Source organism: Electrona antarctica (assembly GCF_951216825.1).
Source record: "Electrona antarctica genome assembly, chromosome: 19".
NCBI lineage: Eukaryota > Metazoa > Chordata > Actinopteri > Myctophiformes > Myctophidae > Electrona > Electrona antarctica.
The window spans coordinates 11,937,876-11,959,452 of NC_136800.1; the positions used below are offsets into that span (position 1 = coordinate 11,937,876).

General features: G+C 42.8%; 3 protein-coding genes across 15 annotated transcripts in view; 2 read left to right on the top strand and 1 right to left on the bottom strand.

The window, feature by feature from the left end:
- The window catches only part of LOC306943438 (uncharacterized protein), a 21,665-nt gene extending 17,694 nt beyond the window's left edge, over positions 1-3,971 (top strand). For 7 of the 9 annotated variants that reach the window (XM_079529777.1, XM_079529783.1, XM_079529773.1 and 4 more), the window contains 2 exons: positions 1,475-1,609; positions 2,572-3,971. In XM_079529777.1, coding sequence (XP_079385903.1) covers positions 1,475-1,609; positions 2,572-3,512 — 1,076 coding nt within the window. In that variant the 3' untranslated portion in view covers positions 3,513-3,971. The remainder of the gene's footprint in view (positions 1-1,474; positions 1,610-2,571) is intronic. The other 2 variants (XM_079529780.1, XM_079529782.1) reach the window with 1 other exon arrangement.
- Positions 1-15,137, bottom strand: part of LOC306943435 (potassium voltage-gated channel subfamily B member 2-like) — a 70,086-nt gene extending 54,949 nt beyond the window's left edge. Inside the window, exon 1 of the mRNA XM_079529760.1 lies at positions 15,098-15,137. The gene's annotated coding sequence lies outside the window, so the exon portion shown is untranslated. The remainder of the gene's footprint in view (positions 1-15,097) is intronic.
- LOC306943437 (uncharacterized protein) overlaps positions 1-20,686 on the top strand; it is a 22,513-nt gene extending 1,827 nt beyond the window's left edge. For 2 of the 5 annotated variants that reach the window (XM_079529768.1, XM_079529770.1), the window contains 4 exons: positions 15,896-16,144; positions 16,540-16,679; positions 16,965-17,096; positions 19,206-20,686. In XM_079529768.1, coding sequence (XP_079385894.1) covers positions 15,978-16,144; positions 16,540-16,679; positions 16,965-17,096; positions 19,206-20,230 — 1,464 coding nt within the window. In that variant the 5' untranslated portion in view covers positions 15,896-15,977 and the 3' untranslated portion in view covers positions 20,231-20,686. Of the gene's footprint in view, positions 1-15,251; positions 15,348-15,587; positions 15,623-15,895; positions 16,145-16,539; positions 16,680-16,964; positions 17,097-19,205 lie in introns of those variants that run through there. The other 3 variants (XM_079529769.1, XM_079529771.1, XM_079529772.1) reach the window with 3 other exon arrangements.
- Positions 20,687-21,577: the final 891 nt, after the last annotated feature.

The following is a 21,577-nucleotide window of genomic DNA, read 5'->3' on the forward strand; positions in this document are numbered from 1 at the left end:
CTTATTTTGTGAATATTGAGTACGGGTCCATGTCTTCTCTGCAGTTATATCTGGTGGGCGCAATGTGCATCCACCCAGTAACCAATTTATGACAGACTGTACATGGGATCAATGTTTACTCTTTTCCTCGTAAAAGTACACATTCAGGGCTTTCATTCGGTGTATAGGATGTATAGCATATTTATTGTGTTTATTGTTATATCTGCCTGTCAATGTCTGACTATAAACCTTCATAACTCTGCATCCTTTAGATGATGATGATGATTCACTGCTTTCATTGTTTTGATCGCAGTAACATTGGGGGGGGGGGGGGGTCATGGGCACATTGGGCAGCAAAAGTCTTGATCGTACGGCTATAAAAAGTCCCATTCCACCGTTCGGTTCAGAACTATAGTATAACGGTGAGACGCGTTGTCATCATGAGCTGATTTTGTTTTTCAAGCTAGTATAGGGAACATGCCTGGGCATGCACGGTTTAGGACGCGGAAAAGTTCGTTATACATTACACCCGGGTCGATTACGTCCCCGACGCGTTCATTGCGGTCTTATCACTACAATTATAATGAATAAAAAAGCGTTACAATCACACGTCTGAGCGATCTCCGATTATGACGGCTCTGCATGGCGATACGTGATCCACCAACGGTAGACTGTCTGTTGTCATGGCGGCCCCTCTCGATACTGTAGTTCGTTTGTTAGTTCGTAGTATTGTAGGCTCGGGGATCGTTTGGTCGCTACAGTATGAAGAAGTAAACATGCATCTGTCCATGTGTGTTGCCGATCTGGTGCAGAATCTGCAGATCATGTGTTAGGCAGCGTAACAGCGTTCCGTATGTTTTTTTCCGAGACATGAGCCCCCATCTCGCAAGGCCCTCCTCCTGCAGGAGAAACAGGAGGGGAGGGGGGAATCGAGTATAAAAGCCAATAGGTGGAGGAAAGCCTGGTGAGGCGAGGTTAGGTGAAATTTGATTCTTTTCACACACGGGCTACATCGGCATGGGCGCATCCATTCTACACTGGTTTATACACGTAAAGCGGCCCGCCCTCCTGTTTTCAGGAGGGGAGGTTTTTTTTTTTTTTTTGTTTTTTTTTCTGATCACGTGAGCGGGACTAAGCAGCAATGATAGGGCGATGGTTCTTCATTGTCCGGGTGGGTAAAAAGATGAATGAAAGTATGCTATAAAAAAGTGATTGAAACGTATTGATACGTGATCCGCACCCGACGTTTGATTAATTGATAACGTGTTGATACGCGATTCGCGTCGGCTGTGTTAAGACGGGAGTAGAAAAAGTTAAAGATATTAACCCATTAAGACTCCTAAATCCTAACGGTTATCAAAATAAAAAAAATCTATGTTGCTATATCTGGTACTGGTAATCAAACCTTTTCACGTCAAGGACCCCCAAAATTATATGTATGTACAGTATATACATTTTATTATGTCTTATATTTTCACACTTTCGTCCTTCCTAGGTGATATGCATTCCATTTCATTCCTTCACAAACGGCCGCTGAAAAAGGTTTGCCATGCTCTCAGTCCACCATCACCCCTGAAGCAATGCAGTAGCGATGAGGATGAGGTGGTGGAGTGGACTCTTCCTCTGTCTGGTAATCCTACACCGTTACTGTACCATAATGAATAATCTGAAGGCGATTGGCTTTGATAAAACATCTGTGAACCGGATGGTACCTTGAGGGAACCATGTAATGACATCACATTATGTCAACATACTTCCACCTCGTTCCTCCCCGGGAACTGTGGGGTTCCCCACAGAAGCATACTACAGTATAGGGCCAAATATTACCGTTCCTTCTATATTCAAAGCTTGAGAACTCACTGCTTTTCTTTCTTTACCGATTTGACTACTTCTCAGCCTAAAACCTACGACTCGCCTAATTCCATTTCCAACACACTTTGCTAGTCTGGGATGGCTCAGGGTAGAAGACGGGGCTAATCAAATAAAAATGGGATTGGCATTTAAGATAGTCAAAGGGGCAGTGCCATCAATACCCTCATACTGTACCTGACTAACTACTTCTCCAAAGTGATTACACCCACAGCCACAATACTACAGGGAGCTACAATGATCTGGACTGGTACTAGTACCAAATATAGAACAAACATTTTTAATGTGGAATGCCCATCATCCATTTAAATCTATCTGGAGACCACAAGGGGACGGAAATGCAATTTCCCATAGAAAGGAGGTGTCGTTCACTGACATTTGTCCCCTTTCTCCTTTTGTAAATACTGTTTTGAATTTGTTGATGACATGTATTAGTTACTTTTTATGCTGTGTTGATGAATTGAACCGCAATGGAAACAAGTCCCCAGGCCTTTTTTGTGTTATGCTTTTAGCCTTAATGTCTTGACTGTACCATGTGCTGTTGACATTTCTGACGAAAGTATTCAATCAATCAAAATCCCTCCCACCCAGATTTTTCCAGCTGGTCCAGGAGATTGAACCTGGGAACCCTTTGTCCACAAGTAGTACGCTCCTATAACCTCTACTGCTGGCCACTGCTGCAACCAATTTTCACCTGTCTCTACCTTTCTCTCCCTCTCTCAGGAAGGAGGTCACAGTTTTCGAAGACTCGGGTCTACTCCTGTTCTAAGTGTCCATATACCTGCACATCTCAGGTCTTCCTCCATAAACACATGAGGACCCACGATGACCTCTACTACCAGATGCTGAGCAAAGGACAGATCACCTCAGCAGCCTGTCAGAAACCCATCGACTCTGTAGCCAGCCAGAAACAAGGACACACTGATGAACCAAGATCTCAGCCAGGAGAAGCGCGTGAAGATCAGGTGATTTGCACAGGAAAGAAAACGCACTTCTGTAATCAGTGTCCAAAGAGTTTCAGTTCTTCAAGTAAACTGAAGCTCCACCTGCGCATCCACACTGGAGAAAAACCTTTCCCCTGCAATCAGTGTGACAAGCGTTTCATTCAGTCAAGTCATCTGAAGTCACACCAGCTTGTCCACACTGGAGTAAAACCCTTTTCCTGCAATCAGTGTGACAAGCGTTTCAGATTTTCAAGTGATCTGAAGCAACACCAGCGTGTCCACACTGGAGAAAAACCTTTTCAATGCAATCAGTGTGACAAGTGTTTCAGTCAATCAAGTGATCTGAAGGTACACCTGCGCATCCACACTGGAGAAAAACCTTTCCCCTGCAATCAGTGTGACAAGCGTTTCATTCAGTCAAGTCATCTGAAGTCACACCAGCTTGTCCACACTGGAGTAAAACCCTTTTCCTGCAATCAGTGTGACAAGCGTTTCAGTTTTTCAAGTGATCTGAAGCAACACCAGCGTGTCCACACTGGAGAAAAACCTTTTCAATGCAATCAGTGTGACAAGTGTTTCAGTTGTTCAAGTAATCTGAAGCAACACCAGCTTGTCCACACTGGAGTAAAACCCTTTTCCTGCAATCAGTGTGACAAGCGTTTCAGTCGCTCAAGTCAACTGAAGCACCACATGCGTGTCCATGCAGGAGAAAAGCCTTAAGGTTTCCCCTGCAATCAGGGTGACAGGAGTTACAGTGCCATAGCTAGATTGAAGAAACACCAGCATCTCCACACTTGAGAAACCTTGCCTACAGAGTGGTCACAGATTCACTCACTTGAGTGAGGCCATTGTAAAAAGTGTTGCTGTGATTAATCTGTCCTTTCCACAAGGCATCTTTAACACAATCATGCACTTGTTTGTAAATACTGGAACAAAGTTTTACTTTCTTTTTTGGTCAAAACCAAAACGATATCAGGACTGGTGTAACAAACAGCAGTATATCCCAAGCATTTATTTTAATTGAAAACGAACTACTTTTTTAAACCTTTTATCATTAATTTGAGGAACATGTTTTTCCAAACATTTTGTGTGGAAAACTTTAGTGATCGCTGCAATATACACTTGAATGTACTGTAGTGTATAGGCTACATTTGAATAAAACTTTTTGGTAAATTTTCACCTGTTGTGTTTCTGTCCAGAAAATCTCAGGAAAATTATTATACATAAAATATCCCTTTAGTTGTTGTTTGTAGCATGAGTAGTTAAACTGCAAATACATTTCCAAAAAGCAGTTGAACTACTTGACCGACTATACAAATGTTAATGTAGCTGGACTAGCAGCAAGCTATTGGTAAATGGTAAATGGTGCATTTATATAGCACCTTTATCCAAGGACACTTCGACATGTAGACAGGAGGAGCCGGGATCATTGGATCATTGGACGACCTGCTCTACCTCTTGAGCAACAAGTAACAAGTAAGTACATTTTATTTCGATCCATTAAAAGAAACGCTTGGGATATGCTGCTGTTTGTTACACCAGCCCTGATATCGTTAACATAATTATTAAGGCTCAATCAGTTATCCAAACTAAAACAAATGGGCAGACCCTGCACCAAAAATGAGTAGACCAAGAAACCCTGTAGCCAACAAAATAACTATGGCCTTCAAAATTACAATTAATTATTTCTTTCACACTACAGCAAAATCAAGTTGTTACCATAGAGTACACTATAAAACTATTGGTATTTTAACTCTGGAAGTCTAGAAATTTTAACTTTACACTAAGTGATTAGAGAAGCGAAAATAGTGACTTTGCTGATCCAGACCTATAGTGTGTGTGTGCATGACTGTGTGCACACAATTTAATATCTGTGTTCAGTCTGTTCACACTTAAGTGAATGAATTGAACCATGCCAAGGGGTATTATAATAATTGAACGACATGGCCAAGTGGTGGGATGCTGATAATGCAATTTTACCTTGACCTACTTAGACAGAATTTTATGCCAAGATAATTCTTTGGGACTTTTTGAATCAATTCTTGCAAGTTTTGCAATCATTATGAATGTAAATAAGTAGTTTGCAACTTTAAAATGACAAGAATTAATTGTAAATTCTAGTAGGCCGATTCTTCCACTAAGCCTGACCTCCACCTGTGCTTTGAATATATAGATTATAATTTAATATTTATTATATTATGTACTTAACCTCTAGTCTTAATAGTTTCCTGTGTATAAGCTCAAAGTTTTGTTACCATCAATATAAAGTTGAAAGTAAATACATTCTCAGCGATGGATACAGCGATGGACTAGGTTAGTAAGAATATCAGGGCTAGCCAATCAGACAGTATACATTAGGCTTGTCATGTCTTACTCTTCACAGTTATACACTGCCTTCAAATGCCTTCAAAGCGATCAGGACAGAATACAAAAGCTTATCAAGGTTATGGTTCAACACAGTAATGTTCAAATAAAACTAATGGATATAAATTTGATGTTATTGCCCACAATCTTTGGAGGAGGAGAGGACCCTGGAGCAGCACGGACATTTCAGGCCTTTTATTTGGTGCTTAACTCTTTGAGCGTTTCAAGGATTTCTATATAGTAGGTAGACTTCTCTATGGCAGAATGGCGTTTTTTGAATGATTTATTGAAAATTCTCTGTTGTGAATGTGTGACAACGAAAGACCTTCAGAGAAAGCTTGACTTGTCTGCTTACAGGAAAAAAATGAACTGAGTTGATAAAATGTTTAGTTCTTGTGTTGGAAGCCATTTAAAAGAGCCTGCATTTACACTGTTTTCTGTTTCTAGGACAACCAAAAAAAGTTATGCCCGGTTGAAGTTTTATTTTCTAAACAACTTTTTTTCTGCTGGGCGTACATAGCCATGCAATATCTCATTTTAAAGGGTGAGTTGTCTAGTTCAATTAAAATAAAATAAAAAGTTTCTCACATGTACCACTGTAGATATTTTGCCATCTATAAATAGCATGGTCAGTCATGATCAATCTGACCTATCCAGCTAAAAGTCCCCATAGCTCTGAAATTGGAACATCATATAAACTCAATTCTTTTTTGGGGTAAAATTAGACATTCTAACGCACATTTTGATATATACCATGTTTACATAGTCTTACCAGTACCTTGTCTATTCATGCATGCATCTCAAAAACCTGTTATGAAGAAACACAGTTTTGATAAAAAACACATCCAAGGACATTGTTTTGATATGACTTGGTGCCCATGATATGTATCAAAATATAGACTTGAATGTATACTGTATTATAAAAAAGAAATTGAGTTATTACCATCTACCGTTACAGAGTAAATCACAGTTGAAACTTGCTTAGTCATATACAATAAACCTCACAATAGTGAACAAAATAGTCATGACAGGTCTAACTCATTGTAAAAGCGTCTTTTATTTTTTACGACTACTAACATAATAAAATGATAAATATTACAGAAAATAAATAGGCCTACATACAAAACAGTTACTCCTCCCCTAGCTCTGATCCATAGCTCTAAATGCGCATTTAGAGCTATGGATCAGAGCTACTCCTCCCAAATGTCCCCAAACCCAGTCCTTGACGGTGTGTGTGTGTGTGTGAGTTAACCTGACTCCGCCATATGGGGCAGCAGAGTGTACACTGTGTTCCCCCCTCCTGCTCCCATCTGGGAACTCTCAGGCAGACTTGATGCCCGGCCACAAAACGGCCTGGCCAATCAGCAGCAGCTTCTAGCAACTTCTAGCAGCAGCTTCTAGCTTCTAGCTGCTGCTGATTGGCCAGGCGGTTTTTTGGCCGGGCATCAAGTCTGCCTGAGAGTTCCCAGATGGGAGCAGGAGGGGGGAACCCAGTGTACTCTCTGCTGCCCCATCTGGCGGAGTCAGGTTATGTGTGAGTAGGCTAAATAAAACAAAAACTGCCCCCCCCTGAAATGAATGAATGAATGAATCCGGTTCAGTGTCGGAGAACGCCATCGCAGTCTTGACTCTTCATCCTCCTCATCTGATGCCAGTTCTAAATATATAAAAAGAAATAAACATTTTAGCTGTAGTCAGTGCACGCTACTATTACATGGCGTTTTACCCGGCTGCTGGCGATCAAATGATTTTATTGTGCAGTGTCTTTGTGGGCCGAGTCGTGGCATGAAAAATACAAATAGATGCTTGTATAAGTAGTATCACGATAAAATAATATGGCGACGTTAGAATGAAACACCAATGAGTGATCGCTGGTAATGTAGCTAGCTGCCCAGGGTATATCCAGCACCATTGCGTCGCAATCATCCAGCAACATTGGTACTGGCTATTGCCCGGGCTTGTGGCCCGGCCAATAGCCAGTACCATTTGTGCAGCGTTTGTTAGCAACTACTACTAGCCAACAGCCAGTGGAATGTGGTGACGCGATGGTGCTGGATATACGCTGGGCAGCTACATTAGCCGCGATCACTCATTGGTGGTGTCATTCTAACGTCGCCATATTATTTTATCGTGATACTAATTATACAAACATCTATTTGTATGCCACGATGCCACGATTCGGCCCACAAAGACACAGTACAATACATTCATTTGATCAGATGTTTTTGTTAGCTACGTCGATCACCTATAGTACCGACCCTTGTTATATATTCTCCGACTATGCCTGTCACGATGACTAAACCAGTTAGATCTATCCATATATGGTTCTACCACATCTATCTGATATCAGCACTAGGTCGGCTCGGGCCAAATATAGGGATCGTCTTACTAGACATGTCATATTAGGGCATTTTCGAATACAATAAAATTACCTTTTAGCGAAGGCATCAGCCTTGGTGGTAACTCCGGTGGGGAGAAGAAAAAACATTGCACACGTGTAATCCGCGAGGGTGGATGTTGCAGCCCGGCCAACGGTCTGGGACTGGAGAATGCCTCTGGACACGGATGGATCATTTTTCAGATTGTTTTTTTTGCGGCGACTGCAAACCTGGCTGAAAAACTCTTCCTCCAGTGCCCACCTCGGAGGAGTCAACCAACCCCCCTGTTCACTGGGGGCTGGGCGTCAGTTTCCAATAGGAAAGCATACACGTGTGTCACGTGACACGGGAATTCTGGGAAATGTAGTTGATATTTATGCTCAATAGTCTATACAGAGGTGCGGACCGAATTAATATATTGGTATTAATAAAAGAGAACTACGGAAAATCACGTACAGGGCAGAAAAGACTAATGCAAAACTCCACGTGTTTTCCAGTAGTAATCTGTCTAAGGGTTAAAGTAAAACAAAGGTTTCGACCTTGCGGTCTTCATCAGAGTCATGAAAATTGTTGTTTGTAGCATGAAAAGTTAAACTGCAAATAAAGAAAAGGCTAAAGGACTTTAACTGGGTTTCCATCAACCTATGTTTGTGCGCATTTTGATGTTTTTACGCTTGAAGGAGGACCTTTAGTTAGGTCACAAGTAGCTTCACCCAAAGTGTATAAATGCCCAAATTTATTTCAGGCCCTGGGAAGAGGAGGGGGCTTTATGGGTCAAATTCAGTTTAAACTTCACTCAGCTACTCAGATGGTCAAGGGCTTGGCTGTCAAGGGTTAATTGTCTTGCTCAGGGGCACTTTGGAGGAGACCCAGTGACCTTCTGATTATTAGAATAGAGTAGATACAGACAGCATCTCTCACTAAGCTACAGACAGCATCTCTCAGCTGCACCAAGGAGGTGGAGAAAGGAGGTCTTTCTTTTGGATAGCCAAACCACAAGGGTTTAGATGTACTTACTGAGGTACCTAACTTTTATTTATCTATCGAGCACAGAATCTCCAAGAGTCTGTCTGTCCCGACCGATCAACTTCAAACTATGTGTAAAGTAGACTTGATATAGGCTAGAGCCGCTAGCTTTATACTCCTGGACACATTTTACTGAACAAGTGAAAGTTGCTCAAATTTGTACTTGAGTTAAAGTGGCTCTGTCACATTTGTACTTTAAAGTACTGAGTACTTTTAAAAAAGTATTTAAGTATTAGTATTCAAAAGTAAAAATTACAAAATATCAAAGCCTCGCTAAACTGACATTTAGACCTTTAAAAAAATACCAAGATATGCAAATGTAACCTGGGCACTAAGGCCCGGAAACAGAGCCAGACTACGCCACAATGGGAATTTCACCCAGAGAATATAATACACAATACAGATTTCAAGCCCACTGGGCAGATATAAGAATGGGAGCAGAGACGTGCAGTTCCAGTTTAAAGTAATATATATGGCTTTATTGATAAGTTATAGCAGAATGAAATGAGAAATGACTTGAGTTGACTGTAAGAGAGGGTAGGTTTAGACAATGTGTTTATTTAATTATGTTGTAATTTAATACAAAATGCTATTTAAAAGTGACTTTATTATCACAGGTCATTATCAAAAGGATCTAAAAAAAGGCAGAGCCTAATATCGTAAAACTACCAGTAGTCAGGGGGTGCCAAGGTGTCCTTGCTGACAGGAGGGAGTGAGGGAGTGAGGGGGAAGGTCACCGCCACCAAAAGAGCGCACACTTCACATAAAGCACTGCAAGAAAAGAGAATACAATTATACACACATCACTGGTCTCACATTAAACAATCATGCACTATAGCTAAAACCCCAAGACAGCCTACAGGACCACGTGACCCACCACCTGTCGGGACTACAACTACAGCACCCTTAGCTACTGGCACTACTATAAACTGAGGCAGAGCCCAATATAACGTTATGTTCAAGCCTTATGGCATCAATTCATGAGAGCTAGGTTTGCACCAAACAAAATAAACCAAAACAAAACGAAATCATAACCAAAATAAAGGAGGACAAAAACAGCAGCAGCAAGGCAAACCAGGGCTTCGCCTAACAAGACAAAAATATATAATTAATAACTTGACACTCAAAGCAAACACATTAATATAGCAGTGCAACTGCCTTACCTCTATCGAAGGTTACACACACACACATATAGGTTAGGCAGATGACACCCGGCATGGACCACATAGCTCTGAATGCGTCGGCAAAAAGAAAAGAATTATTAACTGGCCAAGCGTAAATCAAAACTATAATATAGCAGTACAACTGCCTTACCTCTCAGTCAAACAGTACAAACACATAGGGCAGACGTGCCCACGGCACGGCAAACAGGTAAGCGGGGGTTTACGGAGAGCACCTGCAGAGTTAGGGTAATAGTATATTTAAAGTAGTAGTTTAAAGGGCGCTAAGCAGCTATAAACATTGCACACCTAAGCGCAGGTACGGTACCTTAATCACGAGACGCTCCCGCATGCAACCCCTGCACAGACAGACAAACAATGCCAGCTACATGCCAGCTGCGCACGGCTCCTATTAATTAATCTGATGATGAGGGCGTTGCGCTGCGCTGCGCTGCGCTGCGTTGCGTTGCTAGGGGCAACTGGTGAAGCTCAACCCACTACAATCTACCCCCTACTTCTTATCGATGTCCCAACGATAATCTAAAGGCATTTACTTCCAGGGCCTAAACATAGAGTGCATACTACCAGACCCAGGGACCCGAGAGGTTGCAGCTGTCGTCCATCTTTGGCCTGCCGCTACAGGGAGATGGTGAGGGTTAGCATGCCTCCCAGCTGTCTCACGTTGACTTCTTCGTACGGCACTCGGTCCTATGCCACTGGAGCCTTCCATGGGATCAGCATCCGTGCTTTCAGACGGGGTGCTTACGGCGGCCGGCCCTGCTGGTGTACGTAGCTGAGGGGAGACAACCGGGGGATCAGGGGCTACTGGGGTCACGGTTTCCATGGTCGGTTGGGGAGCAATCCACCACTCTCCACTCTGGTCTTCACCCTCCTCTCTAGGGGGGGCTGTCTCTGGCTCCATCGGGTCGACCTCATCGGGAGAAGCAGGTTGAGGGGCATGCCGCAGGTGGATTCGGTGGACATGTTTGACCTTTGCTGGGTTATCCGTCGGGGCAATGGAGTACACTGCTCCCCCATCAAGAGGAGCCTTAATGACCCGATACTTCAGGGGGCCCCAGGTGTCTTGGATCTTCACTCTTCCTCGCACAGTATTGTCTCACAGATAGACTACTTCGCCTTCTGCCAAACTGCCACCGGACACATGCTGGTCATGCCGCTCCTTCCGATGGCGAGCCGCCGTTTGGATCCGCTCCCTAGCACCATCAAAGGCAGTTTGTAGACGTGCTTGATGTTCCCGCAGCCAGTCGTTAACGGCGCCACCAGCTGGTTCCCGGATTCTGCCAAGGAGGAAATCGACAGGGAGTGAGGGTTCTTGACCGAACATCAGCAAGTGTGGTGACTCACCAGTAGTTTGATGGATGGTGGTATTGTAGCAGAAGGTGACATGTGGGAGGTAGTTGGGCCAATCCAGCTTCTTGTCAGGTGGGAGTGTTTGCAGCAGTCCATGCAATGTCCTGTTAAACCTCTCACACTGGCCATTACCCTGGGGGTGATACGGGGTGTAGTCCGGAGGCTTAGTGAAAGGATAGTGCAATTGCGGATAAAAGCGTAATTTTTTGCATGATGGTTCGTTAGGGTCAGTTATTGAATTTTAGCCTAGGAGCCCTTGTCAAATATCTATTTTAAATATCAAATTGCAAGACATTATTATCAATGCAATATGTGAAATATGTGAAAATCCGCCTAGTATTTTTCAGACTATATACATCATAAAATGATCAGATTATTTCCAAATGTGATAAAGTTGACTTATTTTGACATTATTAAAGTCACAGAACATGAAATATCATCAATAACACCTTTATTGCAATGAAGAATACATACAAATGAACTATAACTCGACCGGCCATCGGACGGTCTCGCGCCACACCATCCAGGTGGCCAGTTGTCCGGGTGCCCACTTGTTCAGTCAGACTACATTTTGGGTGCGGTACTGAACCATACTGTAGCGTACCGTACTGTACTGTACTGTACTGTACTGTACTGTACTGTACTGTACCATACTGTATGTTACTGTACCATACTGTATGTTACTGTACCGTACTGTACCAGACTGTACGTTACCGTACCGTACCATACTGTACTGTACCATACCGTGCTGCTGTGTGTGCGTGTGTGTGTGTGAAGTGAAAAGGGGAGGGGTCGGTGAATGTGGAAATTGTGATATAATTTGCGTCACAGCTAAATGTTGCACAATAACAGTATGGCACACAAATTTGTACAATACATATGACAGGTGAGCGGAGGCAATAAAGTGCAGATGGATTCCTGTGGCATGTAGAATTTGTTTGTGCTTCTTCTGTCGTATATGTCCTTAGAGCTTCAGCTCCATTGCAGCAAGCCAGTCCAGTGTGTCATTGTCTAGGTCAATTAAGCCTTGATCACTATTTGGTGGCCGGTATGTTGGGCAGCTGGTCAGCACGTGTTCCACAGTCTGTAATGGATCCCCACATTCTCAGTGGGCACTGTCTGTGAGACCCCACTTCTGCATGGATGCACCAAAGCGTCCCACACCCGTCCTCAGGCGGTTGAGGGTTGTCCACTCCCTGCGGGGGAGGCGCTGGCCAGGAACATCTGTGAGATCCTCGATGTAGTAGTGAAGCCTGGAAGGATCTGCTGCCTTCCACTGGTCCCTCCATCTTGCCTTCACCCAGGAAGCCTTGGAGGTGTCGGCTGGTGTTGTGCCGAGCAGTTCCTGGGCCTGTGTGGCAAAGGGCCGCCGGGACTTGAGATGCGTACGCTGTGGTGTCTCCGTGACGACCTTGTGGAGGAGATGAGATTTGCTCAACTGTGCCTTCCGAGTGAGGGCCAGTGTGGCTGCTTCTCGCCTGACCTCTGCTGGGGCGATTCCAGGCTGAGGCACAGTATTCAGCGGCAGGGAAAACTAGGGCCTCGGTGGAGATGCGCAGTGTCTTTGTGGTGACTCCCCACGTGGTGCCAGCTAGATGCTGTATCAGTGCGGCACAGGCTTTCCCTTAACACTGTCCAGGTGTTGTTTAAAGGACAGTGTTCTGTCGAGCTTCACTCCATGTATGTCGGTGAGGACTGGGACTGTAGCCGGGCACCGTCGACCATGATGTTGATTTGGCGAGTTGCTTCCCTTTTGTAGAGGTGGAACATTGTTGCTACAGTCTTCTCAACACTGAGCTTGAGGCGGCAGTCCTTCAGGTATGAAGAAAGGGTGTTCATGTCCTCCGAGAGGCCTTCCCCTATACTGCTTCCCAGGATGGCTTGCTGAGCAGAATTGCCAAGTTTCGTAGGAGAAGCCGGACGGATAAATATATTGGTTTGCTCCCCCTTTCCATTATAGTACAAGGATATGCATCATAGTGTGAAACATGTTATAGAGCTGTGCTTTCTGCCTAGCTGTCACAATTGCATTTGCAAAGTGGGGAACAGTCCAAATTTGTATTACTGCATTTTCAGGTACTACACTACAGTCACCTTTACAGGTGCATCTGATCAGCTCTCTGCAAGCTCTGGAAACCTCTGGAATGGTCAGCCAAACTGGCACCCATGACCCTTCTTCCTTAACCCACCCATAGTTCTGTGGAGAAGGAATCACTTGGTGGCTTCGTGTGCTGGTGGCCCAGATGCCCGCTTGGTAGACTGCAATAGCCTAGGGGAACCCAAATCTCGAGCCCTGCCTATGTTTCACGCATATTCCGGTTGTGACACAACATATGCCTTAATAGCCGGGGAGCCAGTCACCCAAAATTTGAGAGGACCTGTGATGTCATGACATACTTTTTATTTGTGTTTTTTTTCTATTAATTTGGTCAGAGCAGACCTCTCATTCTGTGTTCCTTAATGACCAAGTTAATAGAAAAAACACAAATAAAAAGTATGTCATGACATCACAGGTTCATCTCTATTCCCTCTCCCCGGCTATTAATGGAAAGGGTAAGAAGTCAGCTTGGCGGACCTGGCAAGCCTATGATGCTGCCTGCGACAGAAACATTCGTCAATCTGGCAAAGCATCCCTTCCAGCAACTAGATGTTGACTGCCAGCACTTCCGGGAGCTTGAAAGACTGACAGTAATTTTGTACGACAAATCCAGTCCTTTGAGCTCCATCAACGAAAAAAGAAAATAACTCTTCTGTGAACAAAATCGAACGATAGAGAAATTACCTCCCACCCAGGGTGCACTCACATGTGAAACGGGCAGTCTACCAAGCAGGCATCTGGGCCACCAGCACACAAAGCCATCAAATGATTCCTTCTCCACAAAACTATGGGCCAAGGAAGAAGGGTCATGGGTGCTAGTTTACTGACCATTCCAAAGGTTTCCAGAGCTTGCAGAGAGCTGATCAGATGCACCTGTAAAGGTGATGTATACCTGCCAATGCAGCAAAGCAAATTTGGACTGTTCCCCACTTTGCAAATGCAATTGTGACAGCTAGGCAGAATGCGCACAGCTCTATAACATGTTTCGCACTATGATGCATATTAATTTGTATTCTTCATTGCAATAAAGGTGTTATTGATGATATTTCATGTTCTGTGACTTTAATAATGTCAAAATAAGTCAAACTTTATCACATTTGGAAGTAATCTGATCATTTTATGGTGTATATAGTCTGAAAAATACTAGGCAGATTTTCACATATTTCACATATTTCATTGATATTGATAGTCTTGCAATTTGATATTTAAAATAGATATTTGACAAGGGCTCCTAGGCTAAAATCCTTTAGCATGACAAAGAAGCCTCATACAAAATTTGGCGCTTTTATCCGCAAGTGCACTATTCTCCTAAAAAAGTGCACTAAGCCTCTGGACTATCAGGGGCACTTTGGAGGAGACCCAGTGACCTTCTGATTATTAGAATAGAGTAGATACAGACAGCATCTCTCACTAAGCTACAGACAGCATCTCTCAGCTGCACCAAAGGAGGAGGTGGAGAGAGAGGGAGAAAGGAGGTCTTTCTTTTGGATAGCCAAACCTGCTGAACCACAAGGGTTTAGATGTACTTACTGAGGTACCTAACTTTTATTTATCTATCGAGCACAGAATCTCCAAGAGTCTGTCTGTCCCGACCGATCAACTTCAAACTATGTGTAGAGCCGCTAGCTTTATACTCCTGGACACATTTTACTGAACAAGTGAAAGTTGCTCAAATCTGTACTTGAGTTAAAGTGGCTCTGTCACATTTGTACTTTAAAGTACTGAGTACTTTTAAAAAAGTATTTAAGTATTAGTATTCAAAAGTAAAAATTACAAAATATCAAAGCCTCGCTAAACTGACATTTAGACCTTTAAAAAAATCTTCACAAAAAATACCAAGATATGCATGCAAACGTGCATCTTTTTCTACATTTGACAGCAATGTTGCAACAATAAAGTGCCACTCACCAGCAGAAACACCTTGATGTTCGTATTGCTTGTCATGCGTTTAAATCAGAGCCCTTTGAAACTCGCACGCACGCACGCGCACACACACACGCACGCACCCTGACTCATTTGACCAGAATGTAATACAGCCTTAATCAGTATCATTGGTAACACCTGTGAAGGAAGTGGCCTAATGTCACACCAATATGGCTGCCATCAGTTAGATTGGTCAACAAAGTGAGGATGTACTCCTATAGTCTCCAGTAGTAGGGTGAGTTCAGTTTATACACACATTAAACATTAAAGTGGGACATCTATACTTGTACTGATCTGCAAATTCAACAGCCAATAACCTAAAACTGATCTTGAATGGTTGTTGTTGCAACACGTCTTTCATGCTCTGTACTAGCAATGTGTCTCACATACACTAGTCTAGTCTTCCTTTGTGATTATGTATTGAATTATGTATTGAATTGAAGCTTACAGATTTCTATGTTTTTTTCCCTAATAGTTTATAGGGGTTAGGGAGAGATCATTGAGCCTCTAGTGAGTCTCGTCTTGTGTGTCTACTCTTTTACTCTGAAAAGCACTTGAAAGCATCAATATCTTCTACAGCATTAATTGTCAAACTGAACCAATGTTTAGCTTGCTTTGTCTGTCAGCAAATAATGTTTTGTCTTGAAAGATTAGACTGTAAATGTACCTTTTAATGCACCAGACTAATATTTTTAAGTGAATACAAATGTCTTGTTTTGTAATCGGAAGGGTACTGTGGTCAGATCTGTATGTTTCTAACTCTAAACATATCTTGTGCCACAGATTGGGATTATTTCATTTAGCCTCCACAACATCGATCCTCAAACCACCTTGGAGTAGGATTTGTCAGGTTGTCAGAGTTGCGATGGATGGTGATGAAGATGTGTTGGTGATGACTCGAGAGGAGCTCGGAGAATGGATCAAAGAGAAGGTGACAAAGATGTTGAACCCAGGAACATCACAGAGCAGCTGGAGCCAACCCTTGATAGAGAGGAGAGAGAGGCGGCTGACTGTGTTCCGCAGTCTCTGCGAGTGAGTGCCCTGGGATACATACAGTACAAGGCATGCAATAATGTAGAGTACAGCAGAGGTCTCTGACAGGAGACCCGGGACCCCTAGGGGCCCCTCCCAGGTACTACAGGGAGGCCACCAACATTTGGTAGCTTTGCTGTAGTATTAGGAAAACTGGGGGGGGAAATGGAAAATGCACATTAACATAAATTCAACACATTATTACCAGAGTGTAAACAAACAACATTTAATTTACACAGCACTGGTGATCGTGTTGCTGTGTGCTGTCATGTGAATCTATGAAGCCATCAAAGCTGCAGCATTACTTTTAGACAACCCATAGTCAAGCTTAAAGTGGAATCCCAATAATGTTCACTCAATAATATGCATTATGCATCCCTGATTGTGCCTTGCAGCTCTGTGGCAGAATGTGAGGCTACCATGAAGGAAGCTTACAGTATGCTGGGTTTGGAGTACAGAGACACTGATTCGGAGGATGAGACACACTGCACCGACTCTGACCATGGAGCTGCAGCAGACGTATGTGATGATGACGGTAAATATGTTCATTGAAATCATGAATTTAATATGGCTTCATGTGTATTTATTGAACACAAATCTTTTGTATTTTGGACGTTCATAAACAAAACGGGAGTAGAAAAAGTTAAAGATATTAACCCATTAAGACCTAAATCCTAACGGTTATCAAAATAAAAAAATCTATGTTGCTATATCTGGTACTGGTAATCAAACCTTTTTATGTCAAGGACCCCCAAAATGATATGTATGTGCAGTATACATTTTATTATGTCTTATATTTTCACACTTTTGTCCTTCCTAGGTGATGATTCCATTTCATTCCTTCACAAACGGCCGCTGAAAAAGGTTTGCCATGCTCTCCGTCCACCATCACCCCTGAAGCAATGCAGTAGCGAGGAGGATGAGGTGGTGGAGTGGACTCTTCGTCTGTCTGGTAATCCTACACTGTTACTGTACCATAATGAATAATCTGAAAGCGATTGGTTTTGATAAAACATCTGTGAACCGGATGAAATCCTACCTTGAGGGAACCATGTAATGACATCACATTATGTCAACATACTTCCACCTCGTTCCTCCCCGAGAACTGTGGGGTTCCCCACAGAAGCATACTACAGTATAGGGACAAATATTACTGTTCCTTCTATACATTAATATATATATGACGTAAATTCTCCATTCATTGTCAATTGTTTGTAAGACGAAAATCTACACTAATGGCTGAATATAGGAGGGTCATCAAACTGAGGTGAAAAAAAATGACATCAAAATTGATCAAGAAAGTCAATCAAAGAACAAGATTTCTGGGCAGAATTTTCTCTTGTCAACAAAAGTGCTCTCAAGACTCTTGCTGGAGCCCTCGATCATTCAATGCCACTTTGACTATGCTTGCACCTCTTGGTTCTCCAACATCTCAGATGTCACTAACAACTATTCTTTTGGAAGGTCTGAACCTTCCAAAAGAAACTGATTTGACTACTTAACTCATAAACCAACTAAGTGGAGAAAGATGCAAGATTGGCTCAGTTTCTCATGTTTATTTGAGAACGCTGAGCCAGTCTTGCATCTTTTATTTTGGAGTGCTGCTTTTTCCACTAAGTTATATTCAAAGCTGAGAACTCACTGCTTTTCTTTCTTTACCGATTTGACTACTTCTCAGCCTAAAACCTATGACTCGCCTAATTCCATTTCCAACACACTTTGCTAGTCTGGGATGGCTCAGGGTAGAAGACAGGGTTAATCAAATAAAAATGGGATTGGCATTTAAGATAGTGAAAGGGGCAGTGCCATCAATACCCTCATACTGTACCTGACTAACTACTTCTCCAAAGTGATTACACCCACAGTCACAATACTACAGGGAGCTACAATGATCTGGACTGGTACTATAGTACCAAATATAGAACAAACATTTTTAATGTGGAATGCCCATCATCCATTTAAATCTATCTGGAGACCACAAGGGGACGGAAATGCAATTTCCCATAGAAAGGAGGTGTCGTTCACTGACATTTGTCCCCTTTCTCCTTTTGTAAATACTGTTTTGAATTTGTTGATGACATGTATTAGTTACTTTTTATGCTGTGTTGATGAATTGAACCGCAATGGAAACAAGTCCCCAGGCCTTTTTTTGTGTTATGCTTTTAGCCTTAATGTCTTGACTGTACCATGTGCTGTTGACATTTCTGATGAAAGTATTCAATCAATCAAAATCCCTCCCACACAGATTTTTCCAGCTGGTCCAGGAGATTGAACCTGGGAACCCTTTGTCCACAAGTAGTACGTTCCTATAATAATAATAATAATAATAATAACTTGGATTCATATAGCGCCTTTCAAGAAACCCAAGGACGCTTTACAAAACAAAAAATAAAATAAAAAATAAACTAGTTGCCAAAAGCCAAAGTGAACAAATGTCTCTTCAGTGCAGACTTGAAAGAGTCCAATGTAGGAGTCTGGCGAATCTCCAAGGGGAGAGAGTTCCAGAGGGCAGGGGCTGCCACAAAGAAGGCTCTATCGCCGAGGGTCCGCCTTTTTGCGTGACGGATGGTGAGGAGTTCCATGTCAGAAGACCTCAGGTTCCGCTCAGGGGTGTAGTCCTTGAGGAGGTCCATCAAATACTGTGGGGCAAGGGCATGGAGGGATTTGTAGGTGAGGAGGAGCAGTTTGTAGTTTATGCGGAATTTAACCGGGAGCCAGTGGAGGTGTTTGAGGGTGGGGGTGATGTGCTGCCAGCGTTTTGTGCGGGTGAGCACTCTGGCAGCCGAGTTTTGCACGTACTGCAATCTGTCAAGGGACTTCTTGGGGAGGCCGAGCAGAACACCGTTGCAATAATCCAGCCGGGAGGAGATGAAAGCATGGATTAGGGTTTCTGCAACAGAGTCTGGGAGTGAGGGGCGGAGTCTGAAACTCTTTGGACACTGATTACAGAAGTGGGTTTTCTTTCCTGTGCAAGTCAGCTGATCTTCACGCGCTATAACCTCTACTGCTGGCCACTGCTGCAACCAATTTTCACCTGTCTAACTTTCTCTCCCTCTCTCAGGAAGGAGGTCACAGTTTTCGAAGACTCGGGTCTACTCCTGTTCTAAGTGTCCATATACCTGCACATCTCAGGTCTTCCTCCATAAACACATGAGGACCCACGATGACCTCTACTACCAGATGCTGAGCAAAGGACAGATCACCTCAGCAGCCTGTCAGAAACCCATCGACGCTGTAGCCAGCCAGAAACAAGGACACACTGATGAACCAAGATCTCAGCCAGGAGAAGCGCGTGAAGATCAGCTGACTTGCACAGGAAAGAAAACCCACTTCTGTAATCAGTGTCCAAAGAGTTTCAGTTCTTCAAGTAAACTGAAGCTCCACTTGCGCATCCACACTGGAGTAAAACCCTTTTCCTGCAATCGGTGTCCAAAGAGTTTCCGTTGTTCAAGTGAACTGAAGCGTCACCTGCACATCCACACTGGAGAAAAACCTTTCCCCTGCAATCAGTGTGACAAGCGTTTCATTCAGTCAAGTCATCTGAAGTCACACCAACTTGTCCACACTGGAGTAAAACCCTTTTCCTGCAATCAGTGTGACAAGCGTTTCAGTTTTTCAAGTGAACTGAAGCGTCACCTGCGCAACCACACTGGAGAAAAACCCTTTTCCTGCAATCAGTGTGACAAGCGTTTCAGTTTTTCAAGTGAACTGAAGCGTCACCTGCGCAACCACACTGGAGAAAAACCTTTCCCCTGCAATCAGTGTGACAAGCGTTTCAGTCAGTCAAGTCATCTGAAGCCCCACCTGCGCATCCACACTGGAGAAAAACCTTTCCCCTGCAATCAGTGTGACAAGCGTTTCAGTCACTTAAGTCATCTGAAGCGCCACTTGCACATCCACACTGGAGAAAAACCTTTCCCCTGCAATCACTGTGATAAGCGTTTCCGTCAGTCAAGTGCTCTGAAGTCACACCTGCGTGTCCACACTAGAGAAAAACCTTTCCCCTGCAATCAGTGTGACAAGCGTTTCATTCACTCAAATCAACTGAAGCAACACATGCGTGTGCATGCAGGAGAAAAGCCTTAGTTTTCCCCTGCAATCAGGGTGACATGAGTTACAGTGCCACAGCTAGATTGAAGAAACACCAGCATCTCCACACTTGAGAAACCTTGCCTAGTTGCCTAGAGAGTGGTCACAGATTCACTCTTGTATTTACAATGACCTCACTTGAGTGTTGCTGTGATTAATCTGTCCTTTCCACAAGGCATCTTTAACACAATCATGCACTTAAATACTGGAACAAAGATTTACTTTTTCGGTCAAAACCAAGCGTTTATTTTTTTTGCGATATCAAGACAAATAGCAGCATATCCCAAGCATTTCTTTTAATTGAAAACTAACTACTTTTTTAAACCTTTTATCATTCATTTGAGGAACATGTTGGCATATTGTGTGGAAAACTTTTCAGTGATCGCTGCAATACACTTGAATGTACTGTAGTGTATAGGCTATATTTGAATAAAACTTTTTGGTAAATTTTCACCTGTTTTGTGTTTCTGTCCAGAAAATCTCAGGAAAATGAATATTTAACATAAAACTGTCGGCTCACAAAAGCCAGAGTAGATGTTATAATGACCTTGGGGTTTGAAAAGGAAATATCCCTTTAGTTGTTGTTTGTAGCATGAGTAGTTAAACTGCAAATACGTTTCCAAAAAGCAGTTGAACTACTTGACCGACTATACAAATGTTAATGTAGCTGGACTAGCAGCAAGCTATTGCAAAATGATCTTGTTAAACAAGTACATTTTATTTCGTTCCATTAAAAGAAACGCTTGGGATATGCTGCCGTTTGTTACACCAGCCCTGATATCGTTAACATAATTATTAAGGCTCAATCAGTTATCCAAACTAAAACAAATGGGCAGACCCTGCACCAAAAATGAGTAGACATAACACCAAGAAACCCTGTAGCCAACAAAATAACTATGGCCTTCAAAAATACAATTAATTATTTATTTCACACTACAGCAAAATCAAGTTGTTACCATAGAGTACACTGTAAAACTATTGGTATTTTAACTCTGGAAGTCTAGCAATTTTAACTTTACACTAATTGATTAGAGAAGCGAAAATAGTGACTTTGCTGATCCAGACCTATAGTGTGTGTGCATGACTGTGTGCACACAATTTAATATCTGTGTTCAGTCTGTTCACACTTAAGTGAATGAATTGAACCATGCCAAGGGGTATTATAATAATTGAACGACATGGCCAAGTGGTGGGATGCTGATTTTTCTGCAATTTTACCTTGACCTACTTAGACAGAATTTTATGCCAAGAGAATTCTTTGGGACTTTTTGAATCAATTCTTGCAAGTTTTGCAATCATTATGAATGTAAATAAGTAGTTTGCAACTTTAAAATGACAAGAATT